Genomic DNA, 23,816 nt, shown 5'->3' with positions numbered 1-23,816 from the left:
TCACCTCCCAGACACCAGCAACTTAGTCAACCAAATGATCTGATCCAAGGATACCCAGGGCACCTCCCAAATACTCAAGCCTATGCCCTAGTCCTCTCACTCTCCAGTGCAATGAAGATCCCAGATCCAGGTTATAGAAGTTTACTAAGTCCAACAGACAAGTAAGCAATGTGGTCATACTCCAAGGGCAGAAACTTGTTAAATAACATGAGAAGAAAGGGTGAAGAGGCAGTTTGTGCTGCAAAGGATTCCATAGGGTGGCCAGAAGCAAAGGGAAAGTACATGGAGCTGGGAGTGGGCCTATCCAGCACTCCACTAAACCTGAGGGAAAGAGCTCAACAAGCAAAACAAAGGAAAATGATCCAATACATAATGAGACAATGGACCCTGGAGAATTAGAGAACAACCTGGGACCACAGAATGCTATTTTAGTGATTTAAAAGAGAAATGAGAATAGAGCACAGTTTACAGTCTGTAAAATTCTTGTTGGTTAATCTTTAATTAGGGCTTTCACCAGATATATTTTATTATGGTCCAGGTATTAATGAATAATTAACAAAAAGATAATTGAGAATACAAGATCTTGTTCTGCACTTTGAACAATTTAAGAACTCTAAATAAAATGACCAGTCATGTCTCCAGAGGACTGATAATGAAGTATGCTATCCATCTGACAGGTGATAGCATCAAAGTACAGAATAAGAGTTGTAATTTTTTTTATATGAATAATATGAGAGTGTTTTTTGCTTGATTGTACATATTTATTGCAAGTTTTAATGAGAGTGCGAGGCTGGAAGAGAACAGATTTTTCTTCATTGGAAAAAAAAAATTACTGTATTATTTGTTGGCTATTAAAAAAAAAAACTTGATTTCGGTAAAGCAAAACACCATTTTAAAGGATGTGTCATGTAAATGTCAAAATTTCATTTGGTCACTTGAAAAATATAACTTTTTTTTTTTTTTTTTTATCAGATCATTACTAGCCCTCAAGTACTTTGGATGCAACTCAAGTACTATCTGCAAAAGGCCATTCCTGATTTCCAATTTAGGTATTATAAAGAATCAAATTAAATACAAAGAAACTATGAAGAAAGATGCTATTCGAATTTTGAAAAAGAGCTGATAAATAGATGGATAGGATGATTTCACACACACACATCTAAATGTGTTCATATATATTTTATTACAATCTGTATTTGTTTATATGTATATTAACGTGTGTGTGTTTTTTATATATAAACACACATATTTGTGTTTAATTGTAGCCATCTCTAGAGTATTGGTGGAGAGGAAATACAACTTTAATCTATATTTAAAAGGAATAATAAGTTGTACACAATTTATAGTTTCATGTGCAATCTGTTTTTTACTATATTATAGAAATATTTGTTTTAGTTCTTAAGTTCAGGACAAAAATAAAATCTAAACTACCTTAGAGTTATTGTATGTGTGTATATTAATTTACTTGTATTTTTCTGAATATTTTTATGTACTTAGTACCTCCTTCCATTTGAACATAAGATCCTTAAAAGGAGGGATTGTTTCCTTCATTATATTTATATTCACATCACTTACCATAACCTCGGCATATAGTAAGTACTTAATGATTATTTGTTGATTAATCTTAACCAAGCTATAATATATGCTCACAAATTATTTACCACTGCCTTGGAGATGATACAATATACAGCCCAAGTTAGAAGAGGGATTGGGATGTGTTGGAAGGATCCTTCAAATAAATGTTTTTACTTCTGGTAGGTACGTTAAATCACATGTTTTAGAGTGTCCTAGATGAAATCCATAATCTATCAAATGAGTTTGGCCTAAGGATTCACCCAGAAAATCCAAATGGTTATAGAATATTGTCCTGAATATGATCTATAATTATATATACATATGTATAACTATATATATGTGTGTATGTGTGTGTATATATATGTATATGTACATATATATACATGTGTGTGTGTGCGTGTATACATCCATTATTATAAAGAAATATAAAGGCCAGAAGTTAGCTAAGCAACACTGAGGTCACAGGGACAAATGACTTTTACCACCATCTGTCCTTTACTTAGTCTGAATTCATTGCTTTGGGTTTTTTCAACAAAGAAACTAGATTCTCAGTGCTTCAGTTCTACTCCTACCTCTGAATCTTGAGGAGCAAATGGATGCTCTGAAGTTTTTTGTGGTGGAGGAGGGCCAAGTAAGAAAGGGGAGAGAAAATTTAAAAAGTACTCAAGAGTTCAAACATGAATTAGATACAGAACAAGACATTTTATTCCCACACAGAAAAGAGAATATTAAGTCACAAAGAATCATAGAATGATTATAATCTAGGAAAAAATCATATTCATGCTTCAAAAAGTCATTTGTGAATAAAAGGACTTCTCATACTTTACCTCTACTTGTAGCTCAGTATCAATTGGGCTCTTTCCTCCTAAAGTCTTTATCTTTGGTTTGTTCCCTCTCAATCTACATATAATTTTATGCCCTACATTGCTCTATTAACCAATGCCCTGATGCATGAATGTTGAAGAATATGTTAGCTACCTTTCAAAATCTCTCAAGGGTCTTTGCCAAAGCAAAGAAGACACAAAAAGGTTCCCAACACAGATACAGGCTTGCCTATGTCTTGATAGAATTTAATAAAGGTTAATCGATGTATGGAATTCTGATTTTTATCCGTTTTTGTTTTTTTTTTTTTGTTTTGTTTTGTTTTAGCAGGGCACAAATTTGCTAATAAAGTGGGTCAAATGGCTATCTCAAGCCAATGACCCAGAGGAGGAGTTGCAACTCCCTTTTTTATGAACATAGAACAAAGAACAGAACTGGATAGACAAGGATGATATTAGGTTTGGGATTAGGTTGGGAATGAAGGGCTAGCAACAACTTCCTCTCCTATGGCTAAGAAATGTTCATTGAGTCCACCTGCTGGAATAGAAAGAGTGGACCTGGCCTGGCTTCTTTGTATAACAAATCAGACATCCTAGAAAATTGATTTGGTGGTATAAACTAGACCAGACTCGCTGGAGTCTACCTGCATCCTTCAAGGACAACAAATTTCTTGAGGCAAGACTAGAACAGTGATTAACAGGCAAAGTGAACTTCTAAACTTATCTAATAGATAAAAAAAGACGAAATGTGGTTTGAGTGATCCTATGAAGTGGGGAAGTAATAGACAATAGGATTAATTACAGCATAGAATCAATTGTAAAATGATGCAAAATCCATTTAATGTCTTCACCCAGGAGATCCTGTATTATACTTCAAGGCTTAGAGGAAGATAACACTTGAGGGACATAAATTGCCTTTTTAGTATATCCACTGATTTCCAGCTCCACCACGAAATAAAGAGCTATCATAATTGATAGAAGGAAATCAAAGGGACTGGATAGTGGGGTTGGGGTAGGAAAGACCCCTCCATCATCAGTCCTGTCCAGCAGCAGGCTGACCCCAAATTTCTATGTAGCTGATTGAACATGGTTTAAAACATGGGGTAGATTGAGTACTACATATATGTAAACATGGCACATGCATATGTGTGTATCTTGAATAGACATTTTAATACTTTGGCTCAAAATTGAACAGGAAAAGAGTAGGCAATTTCCTTTAGCAAATTACAAAACTCCCTTATGAATTTTAACTTCTAAACTTCATTTAAAAGGGCCATTGATAAAAATTAAGTCCCCAGATTTACCAGAATATTTATAGAAACTTTTCTTGGGATAGCAAAGAATTGAAAACAAAATAGATGCACATTGATTAGGGAATGGCTAAAAATGTGGTACATGAATGTAATGGAATATTTGTGCTATAAAAATAATGTAATGAATACAGAGAAATATGAAAATTTTGCATGAATGATGAGGTAGGATGAAGTTAATAAAGCCAAGAAAACAATATACATATTGACATTAAAACAATGTAAATGGAAAACAGCCACACTAAATTTTTAAAAAATAGTATTACAAAATAATGAAGATTAAGTAAAGCTAGAAAGAAGAGATGTGAGAAGATATTCCTGACCCTCTTTGCAGAGATGGGAGGTCTACAAGTGTTGCACATTCCACATACTTTCAGATTTTTAAAAAAGTCATTGTCAAGTAAGTGCTGGAAATAATTAATAAACATTTATTAACTTCTATGAGCCTGACATTATACTAATAACTGGATTTACAAAGACAAAAGTGATATAATCCTTGCTTTAGAGGAGCTTATGTTGTAAATGGGGAAGAATAATGTATATATAAAAGCTTATAATATATTATATACAAATACAAGGTGGTTTTGAGAGGGTAGACTAACAATTGAGGGGTTGGGGTTTTTGTAGCAGTTGACATGGGCTAAGTCTTGAATGTGAGGAAAAATTATCAGATTATCAAGATGATATATGTAATTGATTTACTAACTTACATCTTTCAGAGCTGCCTTTTTTGGCAAGGGCTTACAGCTTGAAATGATCAATTCTTGACAACACTCTCCTGTGTATGTTAAGTGAAGTGAATCAAAGATTGTAAAATATGTTTCCATCATAAAATTTGGGAGAACACCTATATTGTCCTGCATTCATGGACTTATCCTGAGGAATCACTCAGGTTCTGAAAATGATTGCATTGTAATCCATCTTCTCCTTCACTTCCCACTTATTATTTGTGTATAAAATCTCTCTCCCTTTCCTGAAACAGCAGGAAGTCTCTTGGCCAGGAAAACTTCAATTTCATAAACTCTATTCCTTACTCTAAAAGTGATAAATTGCTACTTGATTTCTAAAACCTGTCTCTGCCTTGTGTAATTCCAGACAGTAAAATTAGATTAACAAAGGCAATTTGAGATTCCAAGAGATGGAGTTGAGGAGTAAATATATTACAGGGATGGAGACGGCCACTTTTATATTGTGGAATGGAGGATGGAGGATGTCATTAAAATGTATGAGAAAAAAAGGGGGACAGCACATGAAGATGGCAAAAGGAGTCAAATAGCAAGACTGAGGGAGAACTGACAATTCACATGCTATTTTGGTTTCATTGTGTTGTCAAGAGAAGATGGAGAATACTGGACAAGTTGGCAGAATGGAAGAAAAGAATAAAACAGCTCTATCCCACCACTAAACAAACTGTTTATTAAACAATTTATCTCCTAAACAAACAATAAATTTGGTCTAGAGAATTCTTCATCGGTAGAAATTCTCTGTGAGGGAAGCAAAAGTAAATGACTAAAATCCTCTTGATCGTTCAGTCTCTGATGGACTGATATAAAACTGACAAATTTGGGAATGAAATTAAAAAAAAAACATATATTAGGAAAAAGGAAATATCTTAGTGTGAAGAGAAGAAAACTTTAGTTCAGGCTGACAATTGATTAAAAATAAATCCTCAACTGCTTCAGCAAAGAAAAATTTGAGGGATTATAGTTAAAATGACAGATTTTGGACACTAAAGAAGGGCTTCAAGAGTAGGTCTTGCATAGCAGTGGAGGGCATTTTCTGATTTATCTAAGGATTAAATAAAAGGATTCTGCTTCCACTTCTTGGCTAAATGAAAGAACTTCAACTTAGGATAATTATAGGAAAAGAAAATTCTGGTGTTTGAATTGATTTAAAATAATTTTTAAAAAGGCCTAAAGAAAACTCATTAAGGTAAAAGGTTTTCAGCTTAATTTGATGCCTCCAGAATTGAGGAGACCTGGAACTTAATTCGTGAGGCCTCAGTAACAAAAATCAATACAACAAAACAAAAAAGGGCATTTTTATGATTCCAGGGATGATCAAGGCACAAATTCAAAAGTAAGAAAATAACTCAAAAATTACCTATAATAAAAACAAAACAAAAACAAACAAACAAACAAAAAACTTCTCTACAAGAACAATTAGATTGCTTGGGGGAAATGATATAAGGTTTGAAAAACAAAACAAATGAGAGCTGTGGAAGAGAAAACTGGTGTGGGGGGGAAGTATCAGTTGTTTAACTGAAGAGTTATAAACCCCTACTTTAGTAACAAATTCCATAAAACCCAAAAAGACAAAATAGAACTTAGGGATTCCAGAAGATTAAAGTTAAAGTAATCACAAAATAGAAAAAAATGTAAGGTACTTCATATGTGAAACAACAGGCCTTCAAAATAACTTAAGAACCTAAGGATTTCCTGAAATCTTTGACCACAAAAAACCCTATTATATTATATTTCAAGAAATCTTTTTTAATTGTCTATATTAAACAGAAAGGCAATATGAAAACAGAATTCACTATTACCTACTGAAATCGAAAGTAAGAATTAGTAGAAATACCATTGCCATAATCCAGAGCCTCTATACAAAAGAAAGAATACTAGAACTATCCAAAAAGAGTGAATTCAAGTATCAGTGAATCACAATCAGGATCACACAAGATTTAGCAGCTACACTTTTAAAGGAGAGGAATATAGAACATGTTCAAAAATGCAAATTAGAGAAGTCTATAAGAATGATTTAATCATGAAAATTGAATTTCATATTACAAGATGAAAAATGTATATCAAATGAAATAGAGAATTTTCAAATATTCTCCATGAAAAACTGAAGTTGAAAAGTACTTTGAAATATAAATATGAAAGTAAAGAGAATGAAAGAAATAATTTTAAGTGAACAGTCAGAAGAGATTTTTAAAGAGTGAACATTCCAATGGAGAAGGATGATACTAAAGCATTTCTTTAAAAATCCTATTGTCAGGAAGGGTCATAGAAGTAGTCAGTTGAAATAAAAGACCTATAAGATTTTTTTTTTTGCTGTGTTTTGAAGATATAAAGAAAAAAATAAAAGGTAAAATGGGAGAACATATAGGAAACTTGTTAAATATCATAATTGAGTTGTATAAATAGAATAATATTCAAACATGAAAGGATTTGGGGAACAGGCATTACTAGAACTTTGATTTAAACTGGTAAAAATAGAATAGATCAAATACATATACACACATAGTTATTATAAAAATATATTCAGCTGAAGAAGAATGCAGATAGAACAGGAAAGGGGGAAATGAAAACATTAGAGAGAGGGTAGATTTAGAGAGGGATTAGTTTTAAGCAAAATAAATATTAAACTTTTAGAGGAGTTAGTGAAGAAAAAATAAAAAAGGTTAGGGAAAGAAAGGGGAATGATGAACTAAATGGGGAGAAAAAAGTATAGGGAAGAAAAAGTATAATAAAATAGATTTGAAGGAAAAAGACAATTAGGTATAATAATAGTTGAATGGGAATATAAATAGGGATGAATTCACAGATAAAGTAGAAAAGGTTAGCCATTCAGTCTATAAGATTTTATTAAACACTTGCTGTTCACCAGGCACCATACTAAGTAATGGGAATAAATATGTAAGTAGAAAGAAAAACAGTCCCTGTCCTCAAAAAGTTGCATTCTAATGAGGGAGAGGGAAGGAGACAGCATATTAAAAAGGAGTTGAAAAGTCAGGACAATAGGATCAATACTTGGGAGGAAGGCAGAGAAAGTAGGATGTGCAACTTGGAGAAAAATGAGACTGGCCTGAGTCTCCCTAAATGAAGTCCTGGGTGAATCCCAATGAGAGGGAGATGCTGCAAGGTAAGAGGATATTTGTATTGTGTGAATTCCAGGACTAGAGTGAACTTCCAAGATGAAGAGGTTTCTGGGGCATAGTCAAGAAAGTCTGGAGTATAGGATGAAGAGGAAAAGTGAGATTAACAGCCTGGATTAGAAAGCAAAATTCAACAATCTATTGCTTACAAGAACATAAAAAGGGAAGGGTTGGAATAAAATCTATTATACCTCAGCTCAACAGCAACAACAAAAGCAGGGTTAAAAATCATGATTTCAACCAAGGAAATAGCAAAAAAATAGTCTTCTTTGGTCCATCCAGCTGTTAGTGTCTTTCCTTCTAAGGTCAGCTTTTATTTACTCTATATTTATCTTGTATGTATGTATCTATATATCTATCTGTCTGTCTCTCTACAAATATACACATGTCTGTATGTGTGTGTGTGTGTGTGTGTGTGTGTGTGTGTGTAATATAGAGGAAAGAATTATGACCTTGGAGTAAAAAAGGCCTGAGTCCAAATCTTATCTCAAGTCCTTAGATCATTTTAAACTGTTCAAAGAATTAAGACTGATTTTAAAATAAAATGAATCATAAACTTACAAAAATCCCTGACTAAAGAATTCAATCGAAAGCATAAACCTGATTTCCTAAGAAGTTTCACATTTTGAGAGGCAATTATAACAAGAACTAAAATCTTTATTGTAAAAATTACTAGAATCCTCAATTACTGAATCATTTCAGTCATGTTTAACTCTCTGTGACCCCATTTAGGGTTTCCTTAGCAAAGACACTGGAATGATTACCATTTCTTTCTGCAGCTCATTCTACGGAGAAGAAACTGGGACAAACAGGGTTCAGTGGCTTGCCCACACACAGCCAGTGTTTGAGTCCATATTTGAATTTAGGAAGATGAGTCTTCCAGAACCCAGGGCAGATACTCTCTATCATCTGTGCCATCTAGTTGCCCCAGTACTTATTACACACCTTATGAGCCTAACACTTTTCTAGGTATTTCTCTCTCTTTCTCTGCCTTTCTTTCTCTGTTTCTGTCTTTCTGTTTCTCTACACTTATCTCTGTCTCTGTCTCGGTCTCTTTTTCACACAAACAGATCATCCATCCGCCTGTCTGTCGGTCTGTCTGTCTGTCTATCTAATGAAATAATCCCCTGCCCCACCCAAGGAGTTATATTCCTTATCGTAGATTTAGACAATAAGCGTTGTGCTTTTCGGAGGAAGAGCATCTTTGGGTAGAAGTAATTAGACTAGTTTCTTAAAGATCTCCTTATATATACTATAGCGAAAATATTCACACAATGTTCTATCGCAAAGGAGGTGATCTGCAACTCGGGATGACTTTGGATCCGCATTGGTTTGAGTTTTTAAAAGCAGGTTTGATTCTTTTAGACTTAAATCTGAAAGTCTTGGAGAGAAAGTAAACTTTCAGCGTTAGGGTAAGGGGGGGCCAGACACGGGAGAAGGAAGAAAGAGGGAAAGAGGAGGAGAAGCAGGGAAACGGGTGGAGAAGTCGAGAGGAGAGGAGAAAAGGGAGGAGGGAAAGAAAATCTCATGGAGACGACTTATAGAAAATTAAAAATTAAATAAAAAGAGAAAGGAGGGAGAAAGAGGGGGGAAAATGGAGACTTTTAGTTCTAAAATGCTACAGGGAGAAAGCGAAGGGGGAGGGGCGGGCACCGAAAGTCTCCCTGCCCCAGCCCAGGTCAGAGGAGAATGGGGCGGGGCTAGGGCGGACAGTCCGAGCTTCACCCTGGTACTGGTCCTCAGAAGCGATCTGCAGTCTCTCCTGGGGTGACTGCGCTGACTGCACCGCTCTTCTGCGCCAGTTTCTGTGAATTCTTTATCGGCCCTAGCTGACCACTGCACTCATTTGCCATCATGTCTTTTGCCTTAAACGGACCCTCAGAACTGCTTTTCTATGTGAATGGTAGAAAGGTGAGTTAACTGGATGAAGGTAGGTTTGACTATAAGCTTGGAAATGGGAAGAAACATATTTATTAAATGCCAGGCACCCTAGAAATGTCTCATTTGATCTGGGAGGTAGGTGATATTGTCATCCCCTATTTTGCAGTTGAGGAAACTGAGGCACACAGCTGTTCAATGATTTGCTAGTGAGTGAGACTGGATTTGAACTAGTTTTCCAGACTCCAGGGCCAGTGCTCTAACTGGGGGGCGACCCAGCTATCTATATAAATCTAAATCTGTTGAAATGGAAAGAGAACTAGATCCATATAGATGCATTGATCAATTGCTAAATTCATTTTTAATATAATCCATTTCCTTGTAATCCTATGTGTTTTATTTTATACATTTGAAAACATTCAGAGAAGGGTTTCATACACTTCACTAAACTGCTAAAAGTATCTGTGAACAAGAAAAAAGTTAAGAATCTTTGATTTAGTCCCTTCCTTTGAAATTACATTTCTCTGTATTTTCCCTTAAATACACATTATCTCAAAGAGGTATTGGGAGCTGAATAGCCTACTTGAACAGATTCATAAGAAAGTAGTCTATTGACTATAGTTATTAGAGTGGTATCCTTAATCCCTGCAAAAGGGATTTTATTTATTTATTTATATTTTTAATACTTTTTAAAAATTAATTTTATAATTATAGCTTTTTTTGACAGTACATATGCATAGGTAATTTTTTTTTACAACGTTATCCCTTACACTCACTTCTATTCCGAATTTTCCCCTCTTTCCCTCCACCCCTCTCCTAGATGGCAGGCAGTCCCATACATATAAAATGTGTTACAGTATATCCTAGATACAATATATGTGTGCAGAACCGAACAGTGCTCTTGTTGCACAGGAAGAATTGGATTCAGAAGGTAAAAATAACCTGGGAAGAAAAACAAAAATGCAAACAGTTTACACTCATTTCCCTGGGTGTAGCTGATTCTGTCCATCATTGATCAATTGGATCTGAGTTGGATCTTCTCTTTGTTGAAGATATCCACTTCCATCAGAATACATCCTCATACAGCATCGTTGTTGAAGTGTATAATGATCTCCTGGTTTCAATCCTTTTATTTAATAAGTACTATTTAATTTTGATTCCCTCTGATTGAAGAGCACTTAGCAAGTTTTAGTGGCAATAGCAACTGAACCCTGAATAGAATCCCACTTCCACATTTATGTGTTCTTGGACAAGTAATAGCCTCCCTAAGCCTTAGTTTCTCATTAAAGTGGCCACAGAATGTTTTGTTGTATAGCTAGCTATATTCAGAGCAAGGAAGACTTGGGTTATAGGTGAACCTCTGATACATGGTTCTATGACCACAAGCAAATTCCTTGACCTCTCAGTTCTCCAGGCAACTCTCTTAATATTGTTAGTTGCAGAGTAAATCTTTGTGTTCCCAGGCAACTTTCCAAGACTGTTAAGTTGGAAAAAATTTTTTCTCCCCTTCTAAAGTAAGGATAATAATAACTGTACTTACTTTCTTCCAAGCTTTCCAGAAGGATCAGGTACGATGATGGATATAAAATATTACACAATTTTGAGTTATGATTATGTGATTATGTACCATTTAATTTCAAATAAGTTGAACTCAAAGAGTTTTAAAATATAGTTCCTCACAACTTTGCAAAATTATAGGAATGGTCTTTAGTTCTTTCTTTTTGTCTGTTACTTCACTGATAAAATTAAAGCATTGAAGTGACATGTTTAGAGTCACATAACTAGTTAGAAGCTGAGCTGGGATTTAAATTCTGGATTTTATGACTGTGGGTCCAAGAATCTTGAACTGTTGCTTTTTCCATGTATTCTGTAGGTATACTTTAAGACATGAAAAGGGTTATATAACCAAATGGTCTGAACAAGATGACTGTGGTTACCAAATTTGCCATTAAATCATATTTCTCTCAGATTCTCCTTGCCCCACTGTGGGTCTGAAAAATTAGAATGTTATTACTTTTATTAACAGCATGGTTAAATAGAAACTTGGCCTTGGAGTCAGTGAAACCAAGGTTCATGCCCAGACTTTAACATACTTTGTCTACTTTATGTGACCCTGGTCCAATTAATTAACTTTTCAGTGCTTTAGGAATAAAAGGCAGCAGAGAAGGTTGCCTTAGCAAGTCTATAGGAATATATTTACTTTCCCTTCTATTCTATTTTATTTATAGTCATTTATTTTCTATATTTTGTTAAGTGCTTTCCTCACAGCCTTTTTTAGATGGCATGAGTACAATCCCCATTTAACAAGTAAATAAACCAAGTCTCAGAAAGTTGATAAACAAATTAGAATTAAAATCCAGAAAGTAGATGATAGAGTATTAAAATACACCCCTCCCCTTTTAAAACCAAAACATTTTAATTTATTTTGCAAGTGCTTGGAGTACATATCATTTCTTCTGGCCTTTCTTATGACCCAGGTGCTGGATAAATAGCAGTGGACTAAATAATGAGATATATAAAAATAAAATATTCATAAAGTAAATATAGTTTACCTGGAGAAATGGTCTACTTAGTTGATTAAAAATAGAGTGAATATTGATAGAATTTTACTATTCAATTCCCTGCTTTTAATTAATCTGTTATAGAAATATTATGATTGACATTTTAGTACTTTTATAAATGTAATTTCTTCAAAACCCAAAGTCTGTTGCAGAAATTCTTTCAAAACTAACAATACTAAAATATTTCAGCAGCCATGATAGACTAACATATGTCATTAGTCCTCTTCATAATTAGTCCAAACACTGTGCTAGATATTGTGCTAAGTGCTTGACAATTATCATTTGTTTCTCACAACAACCCTGAGAGGTAGATGCTATTATTATTCCAAATGAAGAAATAGAGGCAGATAGAGGTTTAGTGATTTGCCCAAAGACACAACTAATAAGAATCTGAGATTAAATTTGAACTCAGATCTTCCTGACTCCACATTATCTATATAGTTGGCTGTGTATGATTTTTTAAAAAATATATATGAGGTTGGACGTTTATTTCTATCTTTGGCCTCTTTGGAAGAAACTGAAGTACATGAAGAAACTAGTCTCAGAGAGGCCAAATGACTACTTTAATTAAACTAGTTAACAGCTGAACCAGAACTGGAACTGAGATCACTCATTCTTCCTTATCTCGGTATATATGCTGCTAAAGTGAGTACTTGTACACTTTCCACAAGACCATATTTCCCTCTGATCCCTAAGTTTAATTACATTTATTTTTTGTTATTTTTTTTGTTTTGACATCATTTTTATACCACAATGTCCAAATATATCTCTCCCTTTCATTTCTCCATCATCTATCCCTTATAACAAAGAATAAAAAAGCAGTTCAGCATAACTAACACAATGAATCTGATAATCAATGGAATACACCACATCAGTAGTCCCCCCTCACCCACAAAGTAGAGAAGGGGTGAATTTTCATATCTTCATTGGAGCCAAATTTGGTTATATTTATAAAGTATATATATATATATATATATATATATATATATATATATATATATATATATATATATATATATATATATATATATATATATGTATATGTATATATATATATATACGCATATGTATATATATATATACACACATACATGTTTGACATGTATGTACATATATGTGTGTGTATTTTTCTGGTGGTTCTTTTTAATTATTGAGTTTATTATTTTCCTTGGTTTGCTTTCCTTACTCTATATCAGTTTATATAAATCTCTGAACACTTCACTGAGTTCTCTGTATACTTCATTTCTTACAGTAGTATATTATTCCATTATATTTATTACAGTTTGATTATTCTCCAGCATCTCCTTTTTCTAGTTCTTTATTTACTACTGTATGTCAGTCAAAAGTGTTGCTATGAATGTTTAAGCATATATAAGACCTTTCTATCTTTGACTTCCTTGGAGTGTATGTCTAAGTAGGGGGATATTTGGGTAAAAAACCATGAACATTTTGGCTACTTTCTTAATGTAATTTCAAATTGCCTACCAGAATGGTTGGGCCAGTTTACGACTCTAGCAAAAGGAGCTGTCTTTGTGTACTGCTTCAAACATTGAACTCTTCCAATTTTTGTCATATTTGCTAATTTGATATCTGTCCATTTAAAAAGAGCCTTCTTATTTATTTATTTACCTATCTATACATTTATTTATTTGATTATTTATTTATTGCTGAGGTAGTTGGGGTTAAGTGACTTGCTCAGGGTCACACAGCTAAAAGAACCTTCTTATTAATTAACTAAACCAGATTTTTATTGTTGGATACTTTAAATGAAATGAACACTTTCAGGCAGTGCAGGGAAGATATCAGTAGAAGGGTCAACATTTACTGAACATTTACTGTGTTCAAGATAAGCTTCAGGAATTATTGTTCTATTTTATGGAGGGGGAAACTGAGTCACAGAAAGGTTTAAATGACTCCTCTACATCAACTATCAAATCTTTAACTAATAGTCTAATTCATCATATAATATCCTACTATATTATTCTGTTGTTTTATTTCTTTATAAGCAATTTCCTTCCCCCAAAAACTGTTCTTCCAGGACATTGTATTGAATCTAAGTTACAAACTGTTTGTTTGTGTAATATTGATTTTCAAAGTAAATATATGAAGTGAATTCAGGACTAATAATAACTAATTATAATAGCTCATTTCATATGGCATTTTAAAGTTTGGAATTCATTTTATAAATATTATTTCCTTTTATCCTCACGACCTCCCTGTTAGGTAAGTGCTGTTATTATGTCTCCTTTACAGAGGAGGAAATTGGGATAGACAAAGGTTTAGTAAATTGTCAAGGGTCACACAGTGATTTTCAGATGTAAGATAAGAATTTAGTTTTTTCTGATTTCTAATCCAAAGTTCTAACCACTGTCCTCTCTTCTATACCTAGCTGCTGTTATTTAATCAAAATATACTTATCTGAAAAGGAAAACATTATCTTATTTTTCTATTATAAAGATAAATTTTGTCTTTTAAGATTATAAATATACTTATTAAAACTGATTTTTAAAAATTAGGTATTATTCCCATTGATTAAATTGGGAAGTGCAGTTTTTAACACAAATTCCTATCTCCATGTTGATTATTATTGCTAGATACAATATCATTGATCTAGAAACCCCACAAATGGCAGAAATCTCCTCTTTAATACAGTCAATAATTCTTAAAGGCAGGAGTTATTAATTCCTTTTTGTGTTTTGGAAATCTGGTGAAACCTATGAATCCCTTCTCAGAATAATGTAAGTTTTTTAAAATTGATAATTGAAATAAATACTAAATTTTACCTAGAAGTTAGTGATAATAAAGATGTAATTATTCCTCCCTCTAAGTTAATAGACTCTCTGAAATCTACTAATGGATTGAAGTTAAGAATCCCTATCACTGGAGATTCAGACAGATTAATTGTTCCAAATAGTCACACAGTAAAGTAAGTGTCAAAGGCAAGATTGAGCTCAGCCAGGTTTTCCAACAGGCTGTCAACTTTTCCTAATAATTAAAGTAAAATATACATATGAGTTATTTTGGGAGAGCAGATTTCAAAGGATTCAAAGAAGGATAAATAGAATCCATGAATTAATATTCATTGAGAATTCACTCAGGAGAAATAGGAGGTTTCAAGAATAAAGTTCTGAAGACAAAAAGGCAAAAATTGTAGTGTGAAGGAAAAGAGAATGATGTTGATGCTAGCCAGATGCAAGAGAAATATTTTCTACATAATCAAATAGAATGTTTTACATTCTATTTAATTAAATCAATATTTGCAAATCCCTTCAATGTCCCAGCTATCTAGTTGCAACACATATGGTCTCCTTACCCAAATGAAACTTTGATTTGGACTTTTGCTCCACTAGGACAGATGCCAAAGTGGGCAATAATTGCTTCCCTTGAAAATTTGTGTCTCAGAATAACTTTCTTCTGGCAAGTAGTGATTTAGCAATCTGTGACCCTGGATCAGTGTTTTAATATAAATCTCTAAATTTTTCTCCTTGGTTTAGGTAACAGAGAAGAATGCAGACCCTGAAACAATGTTGTTACCATATTTGAGGAAGAAACGTATCCTTTCATTACATCTGTGTCTCTCTATGTAGTTGTAATAGAAGTAAATTCATTTTATATAGTTTTATATCAAGTACTTTAAAGTTAAACTCAGACTTTCAGGTTAGAAACCTTATAATAAGTTTTATAATCAAACATTCTGGCTCATATACCTAAAGTGCCACCTTCCCAAAGACATGTACATGATCACAGGAAAGGACAAAACAAAGACAGAGATAGAGCATGACAGCTTTACATATGGATAACATGCTTCCTCTGCTTTCAGGCCTTTGATATCTTCTCCTGAGTGGAGTTTGAATTATGAACCAAATACTTAATAGTTATATGTCTCTGGATAAGCCATTAACTTCTCTAGAGATATGTTTCCTTATCTATGAAATGAAAAGGTTCTCTTTGATGGCCTCCAACATCTCTTTCAGTCTAAATCTAAGACCCTATGATCTTCTAAACAACCAGATCCCAGTATCAGGCTATAAGCTTTTTCTTCTCTTGAGGACTCTTGTCATCTTATCAGTCCCCCATTTATAAATTTAGTGACTCCATTTCATCCAAATAAGTACATGGTTATAAAATAGTCGAAAGGCAAATCCCTGAGCCACTTCTCAGCAATTTTCCTTGAACTTTCAAAAGTACATCAAAAAGGTCTAATAGTCAGATTCATTTCAATTTGACATACGTTTATATTTTTATCTTCAAAATATATGCATAATTTTCATCATTTACCCTTGCACAACCTTCCAAAAAATTTCCCCTTTTTCTTCCCATCCCCTCCATTAGACATCAAGTTATACAATATATGTTAAATGTGTGCAATTCGATACATATTTCCACAATTATCATACTGCACAAGAAAAATCAGATCAAAAAGGAAAAAAAATGAGAAAGAAAACAAAAAGCAAGCAAACAACAGCAAAAAAAGGTGATCAACGTTCAGTCTTCCCCCGTACTTTGTCTGGATGCAGATGGCTCTCTCCATCACAAATCTCTTAGAACTGATCTGAATCACCTCATTGCTGAAAAGAGCCATATCCATCCGAATTGATCATCGCATAATCTTGTTGTCGCTGTGTACAATTTGACATACATTTATTAACCACCTACTTTATTTAGAGCATTCTCTTGGAATCTTGGAAGGCACAAAGTTTAAATAAGACAGATTTTTTCAATATGAAGATTACAGTTGTATAGAGAGATCTGACATAATGTAAAATGACACGGAATAAATGTAGTACACTAGTACAAAGTGAAAATCTTATGTGTACACTGGAACTTAGATTTAGAACTGGGGAGGACCTCAGAAGTAATCTAATCCAAGGCTCTTATTTTACAGATGAGGAAACTGAGACAGAGAAATGTTGAGTTGCCTGCATTCATACAGGTGTTAAGTAGCAGAGCCACGATTTGAACTCAAGTATTTTGTGAAGCTCAAAAGGGGAGAGGATGTTACTAATTGGGAAGATAAAGGGAGGCTTTTTATAGGACATTTGAATTGGGCTTTAAAGGATAAGGAGTTCTAAAAATCTTTTAAAGTACTTCTTCCTGGGTCGATGGAGGGATAGTGTGTAAAGAGGAAGAACACAGACATCTATCAACAAAAATATGACATCTATACTCATCAATCAACAAAAAGTGACAACTGTGTGATTTTGGCATGCTGTTGGTATAATAAGGGGATTGGGCTTGGATTAAGAGACCATAGATTTATAGCCAGAAAGGTCCTAGATACCATTATACAGATGAGAAAACCAAGGCCCAGAGAGGTCAAATCACTTATTCAAGGCCATACAGAATATTAAGTGGGAAGCCCAGCATTCAGTCCCAGGTACTCTGACTCTCTAAAATAGGTTCTATTTTAACCATATTAGTGATCTTAAGAACTAAGTGGAAGATGCTGGATTTGGCATCAGAGGACTTGGGTCTGAACCCCACGTTAGAAACTTATTAACATTAGATCACTGTAGGTAAGATGATGAGCAAGTCACTTAAACTCTTAAAAGCTCAGTTTCTTCTTCTGTAAAATGGGGATAAAAGAACTTACACTCTTTACCTTACAAAGCTGTTTCTGAAAAAAAATGCTATGCAAATTTTATTCTCATTTTAAAATTATAATTCATAGAAACAGTTATGGGACAAGTCTCCACTTCACAATAAGGTCTTTGGAGATAGCTAGGTGACACAGTAAATAGTCTCATGGAAATGAGACCATGAATAAAGTAAAACATCATCATAAAGGGAAAGGGGGGGAGAAAATTGAGGGGTATTTCCAGTTATTGTTTGATACAAAATATTCTCACTTAAAACAAAAAACTACTGACAAACTAAAAAGATTATAATGACCAAATATGATCTTGAAGAATTAAAAAAAATGCACCTCCTTTCATATTTTTAGAGTTGATGGATGATGGGTGTGTGTGGAGTCCCAATTGGTGAAAACCATACTATTGGGGTAAAAGCCAGTCCCAGAGGTGAGGTGAGAGGAGAAAGCTATTACAAGGACCCTATGCCTAGCAAATAACTTTGTGTGTGTTTAGGAACTTACTCAAATTCACCATCATAAGGTTTTGTGAGGTACTATTCAGTTGAAAAAAAGCCATAACAAAGATATGTAACCAAATAAAAGCTGTAAGGTATAACAAGGATACAGTGACCAGAACATAATGTTCACTCTGTCCACCACATAAACCTTGGGTACCTAGGCATTGACCCAAAGGCGCTGGTATGACACCCGAGCCCTGTGACCCAGGCCCAAAATTAGAACTGCTTGCCAAGCATATTCCAAAGTTTTAATGACATGTGTGATTTCACTTTGCAGCTTCTTTTCCCTTTGTTTTATTTTTATAATTACTATGGGACTTTTGGGGGATCTTTGTGATGATCCACTGAGTAGTTTGGCCAGACTGCATCTGCATCTCAGACTGCATAGTAAAGATCCAGTGAATTGTCTGACACTGGCCTTCAGATAGCCCTCATGTAAGTAGCCCATTAGGATTAGTAAACCACTCATAGAGTCATAACAGAGCTCCCTGTCTCTTTCTTTAGTACAATTAGCTTGCCTCTTGATTGGGAGTGTAGAGGAGGATGTCTTCAATTCTTCTTAGTTGGATAAAAAAAGAAAATAGAATAAGAAAGTAAGGAAGGATTGCTTTTTACTTAATGACATGAGTTTAAAAGTTTTTAAATTACTCTATATTCTCATGTCAACTTCAAAATTATCTTTGATGAAACTACTCTATAGATACATGAATTTATTTGAAAACCCTTGAATTAAAAAAAATAAAGCACTATATAATCAGTCAGTTCTCATCTGCCAGTTACACTAGATAATACTGTACTTCAGACATATTCTAGGTAATTGAACTGATCTGAATTCATTGAACATTTATTATTTACCTGTGAAATGTACTGTGTAAGGTATCAGAGGTAAAGGTATATATTATGAATAAGGAGGAAAATGGTCTGGAAGATGAGGATGTTTGAAGAGACAGTAAGATATATTGAAATACTTCTACAGAAATGGAATTGAGATAGTCTGGAAAAATGTGAGTTAAGGTATTGAACTTGAGAAAGAGGGTTTGGTAGATAAAAGCAACTAGACTCTGGATTGGGTGATAGAAATGGATGGAGAGGAGAGGTTGTTGAGTGAGGTTGCAGCCAAATATGGGTCTAGAAGTCATAATGAGGAGGAAGAATTATACTTACTCCTTCCCCTACTCCTTTATTTCCATAGGGGGAAGTGATAGAAAGTACATCCACTCTTCGAGAAGTTGTCTTCTTCTTTTTTTTTCCCTCAATAGCATTTTATTTTCTCAAATACATGTAAGGATAGTTTTCAACATTTATTTTTATAATCTTATGTTCCAAATCCTCCCTCCCTTCCCTTCCCTTCCCTTCCCCAAGATACCAAGCAATCTGATAGGTGTTTAATATGTGCAATCCTTTTAAACATCTAGGACATTAAAGGAGTTTTATAGGAATAGATGTAAAATTTAAAAAAAAAAGTTGGTTAATTATAAAGGAGGATTCTAGAGGGTACAATAAGGCAGAGTCATGTTGAGATTCTAAAGGGGTGAGGTTGATAGGAATGGGACCAAGAGAGTCTAGAAGGAAGCTGTTTCCACCCAGCATCCCTAGACCATGTGTTCAGGAGAGAGAGAACATTAGGTTGTTGCTCCTCCTTAGATAATAATGATATATTTCGTTATAGACTCCTGGTTGAAATGTTGTCTTTATTTCCCACCTCTGGGGATTGAGACAAATGGCAGAAAATAAAATCATTTATATTTATTTGTCTTTGGGACAAAGTTGCATTTATAAAGCTTAATATTCAAACAAATCTAAAACTCGAATGATCAGATATCATAGGCTCCTCCCTCTTTTGGCCCAATATTTCAAATTGCTGGTTGTTTGGGACTGAACTGCAAAGAAAGGGAAGGAGACTAGATTAGTCAGAAGATAATCAAAAGTTTGTTATCTAGTCTGTTGGAGCTAACAGCTTTTTTCTCTACAAAATTAAACCTCTTGAATTTTAGCTATAGGACTGGATATAAAAACTTAATTTAATTAGAATTTAGTGAATAATTGAAAGAGAATAACATAAGAAAAGGATTTTCTTTGACTACTGCCCTTCAAGTTCGTTTGACAGGGACAAAATATGGCTGTGGAGGAGGTGGCTGCGGAGCTTGCACGGTGATGATATCAAGATATGACCCAGGGACTAAGAAGATAAGGTAGAGTCTTGAAAAATGATGTGTTAAGTTTTATGAATTGGAACTTTTACTTTTTTATTTTGTATATTAATATCCATATAATAGCAGAAATGATAAAAATGACATTGTATAGTATTTAAAGTTTTCAAGCAGCTAGGTGGCCCAGGGGATAGAGTGCCCTACCTACAGTCAGGAAGAAATTGCCTTGAGTTCCTGACTCAGACACTTACTAGCTGGGCAAGTCATTTAAATCCCCATTTTACTTGGCTGCAGAAGGAATGACAAACCACTTCACTATCAATGCTAAGAAAACCTCAAAAGGGGTCATGAAATAACAAATATTACTGAAAGTTATTAAAAAATAATAAATTAAGACATAAGCTCATCTACTGTAGGCTCTCTGAAAACTTTCTCAGTACAACTTCAGTAGCAGACAGGATAACCCTAAAAACCTCATCCTGCTTCCAGATTTTTTATCTGCTAGGTCAGGTTTTTTATTAATATAGCTTCAAAACTATGAATATTTGTAATAGTGGAATCTATTAAAACCAATGTTCTTAAGTTTTAATGATTCAATGTTATATCTAGACAATTGTGAACAACAGTTGATCTGAAATAATAGTTGATTCCTATCAAATTTGTTGAATGTTTTTCTGGGATGTTTTCAGGTCTATGATTATAATCTGGTGATATCTTCCATGGCTGTTCCTGAAAGATAGCACATTTCTGATGTATAATTTTGACTTTTAGGTCATATTTTGCTAGGTATTCAATAACCGATTTTCGTAGCTTACAATAATTTTACATTCTCATTCATTTTCTTGCATAATCTACTCTGATTACTAAATCTATTCCCTTTAAGGGTAACTTTTCTATAGTTTCTGGTGGCAATGACCTGGTCTCAAATTGCTATCACCAACCCCTCTATTTCCACAAACACATTATATAGCTTAGCCCTTTTAAAGACTGGCTCAGCCTATTGTTGACTGAATTCATGCAAATGTTATCCTGTGGAGGGCCTTTTAATTCCACTCTTGGATTGTGCTTGCTTTATATGTACCATCCAGATTTAAGCCACTTGTGATTATATTTGAGAAATTTAATGATGTACTTATTAGCTTTCTCAGTTTATTAATATCTATTTTAAAACTTTTTTTTTACAAATTTTTGACCTATTTATCATGACTGCCAATAATTTTCATTCCTCTTAGCTTGAAGATATTCATCTTTCTATAGCTACATCATTGTTCTTGTCAGTGTTGAGCTTGTTGGACTAGATATATCAGTTCTTCTACAGCAAGGAGAATAATATCAAATTTTCCCTACCTAGTCCTTTGACTAGAAGTTGGAGTTAAAACAGGGCTAAATCAATGAATGTGCAAGGTTGACTAAGTTAGTAAATCATTTATAATATGATGCTATCTGGGTATCTGTTTAAAGGGTAAATGAAATAAATAAAGGTAGGGGAAATTGTACTTGAATTTAGCAACTTCACTCAGACAAAGCAATTAAAATTATTATCTAGTTCATAGAAGAATAGTTGATTTATTTTTCCCTTTTATGTCTTAAGACACTATTCAGCCAATGCCTGCCTGCTTTCCATATGCTCTCTATATGGGACTGCTGTCACCACAGTAGAAGGTATAGGAAACACCAAAACCAGGATTCATCCAGTGCAGGTGAGAGGATATTTTTATAGAAGATATTTCTTTCTTCTTCTTCCACCACTAATGCTTTGATATTTCACAAAGTCACTTTTGTTATTCCAAATACTATTTTCATTGAAACCTTATAATTCTTTCTTTACCCTTTTGATTCTTGTTCATTTCTACAAATTTTCCATGGATGAGCTACCCAATGTATCAGAGACCTTCCTTCCCTTTTGTCCTTCCAGATATTGAGTGATCTAATATACCACCTGGTTAGTCCATCTTTTCTCTTTTATTTTCAACATTTCACTGGTCTACCCATTTTTCCATTCACATATATTGTGACCTTGATTAAAATGTTGTCTGTGACATATCTGTGTGATCTGAGGCAAGAAGCAGGATTTGAACTTGGACCTTTCTGCCTCCAAGTCCAGCACACAAACCATTGCACTGTCTATTTACATTAAGCCAAATAACTCTATACAGGAAAAAGGCCCACCACAAGATTGAGTTTTCCTGATCCTGCCCAACAAAGGAGAACTTCTTACAGATACTGATTCAATACCAGCATATTTGTGTATGAAGGATGTTGCAACTATCTTGATTAAATTCCTTGCATTGATGGTAATTTGTGTTGTGACTACTGTATTACTACTAGATTGTTTATATTGGTGAGTATTTGTAAACTAGTAATTACCCTCTCAAGTCTATAATTCAGTGGTAGAAAAGGGGGAATCAATGAATATTATAGGTTTTAAACATGAGTCACTGTTGACTGTTATTCTAGGAAAGAATTGCCAAATGCCATGGGACTCAGTGTGGATTCTGTAGCCCTGGAATGGTGATGTCTTTGTACTCTCTTTTGAGAAATATTCCAAAACCCTCCATGGATCAGTTAATGGAAGCTCTTGGAGGTAGGTATGAATTAAATTTTTTTCAAGACTGTTTTTAGAAATAGCTCAGTACATATCTAAGCTATTGTCTACATCTTCAACATCTCAGTTGCAGAAGATAGAAAGCTAGAAAAATTCTGTGAGAAACTTAGTAAGACCATCATAAGTCCTTACCTGCTTTTTAATTTGCAAAGATGGCAAAAAAAGACGGACAGTGATAAATATTTTGGAAATTGTGGCTCAGAGTAAGGAAGGAAAAAGTTCAAAGGTATATATACAGAGTGCTATTTTCTATATATTATTAATACTTTTTTTCAAAAAATTGGCACTTAATGTGAGAGGTATAAAATAACTTTAGAGAAAATAAAATTGAATATATCTACCATGACAGAAAATGATTGACTACCAAAGTAGTAATCATTTTGAATCACTTATCAGTGTTCAATTAGATCATTAGCATGTTAGAGAAAAGAAGAATACATCAGTAACACAGTAAAAATAATAAAAAATGCAAAGCCATGTTATGTAATTGAAGCAAGTTCACGTTGACCTATTTTATATATGCTGCTCATATAAAAATGGGAATTAGACCTAAAATTGTGGCCAACAGGAGGCTGACAAAGATAAAACATAAACATTTGTTTTTCTTAAGGACTGATCCTTCTCTTAATCTACCATTATTTGTTCTTTTCTATTTACTTTTTCTCCTGTTCCCCTTTTGAGTAAAATGTATTTTTCACATTCAATTGTGTGTGTATCTTCCTCTTTTGATCAGTTCAAATGAAAATAATGTTCAAATGTTAGCAATTTATCCTTAACTAGTATTGTTTATTCATATTTGCTTAATTCATGTTTTTGAATCTGAAATTTCGACTTAGTTCTGGTGTTTTCATGCGGGATGCTTGAAAATCCTCTATTTTATAAAAAAAATTCATTTTTTTTTCCTATAATTTTTTTTTCAGTTTTTCTGGGTAATTATTGGATATAC

The 23,816-nt window shown here is 33.8% G+C and overlaps 1 protein-coding gene across 2 annotated transcripts in view; it reads left to right on the top strand.

Annotated features, from left to right (window-relative positions):
• Window positions 1-9,317: 9,317 nt before the first annotated feature.
• Window positions 9,318-23,816, top strand: part of AOX1 (aldehyde oxidase 1) — an 85,014-nt gene continuing 70,515 nt past the window's right edge. For both annotated transcript variants that reach the window (XM_074302740.1, XM_074302741.1), the window contains exons 1-5: window positions 9,318-9,497; window positions 15,520-15,577; window positions 20,211-20,307; window positions 21,857-21,965; window positions 22,723-22,849. In XM_074302740.1, the coding sequence (XP_074158841.1) occupies window positions 9,441-9,497; window positions 15,520-15,577; window positions 20,211-20,307; window positions 21,857-21,965; window positions 22,723-22,849 (448 nt within the window). In that variant the 5' untranslated portion in view covers window positions 9,318-9,440. The remainder of the gene's footprint in view (window positions 9,498-15,519; window positions 15,578-20,210; window positions 20,308-21,856; window positions 21,966-22,722; window positions 22,850-23,816) is intronic.

This window comes from Sminthopsis crassicaudata, chromosome 3, assembly GCF_048593235.1.
Source record: "Sminthopsis crassicaudata isolate SCR6 chromosome 3, ASM4859323v1, whole genome shotgun sequence".
NCBI classification, from domain to species: Eukaryota; Metazoa; Chordata; class Mammalia; order Dasyuromorphia; family Dasyuridae; genus Sminthopsis; species Sminthopsis crassicaudata.
Note: the sequence above shows the minus strand (reverse complement) of the source record. Positions and strands in the feature narration are given on the sequence as shown.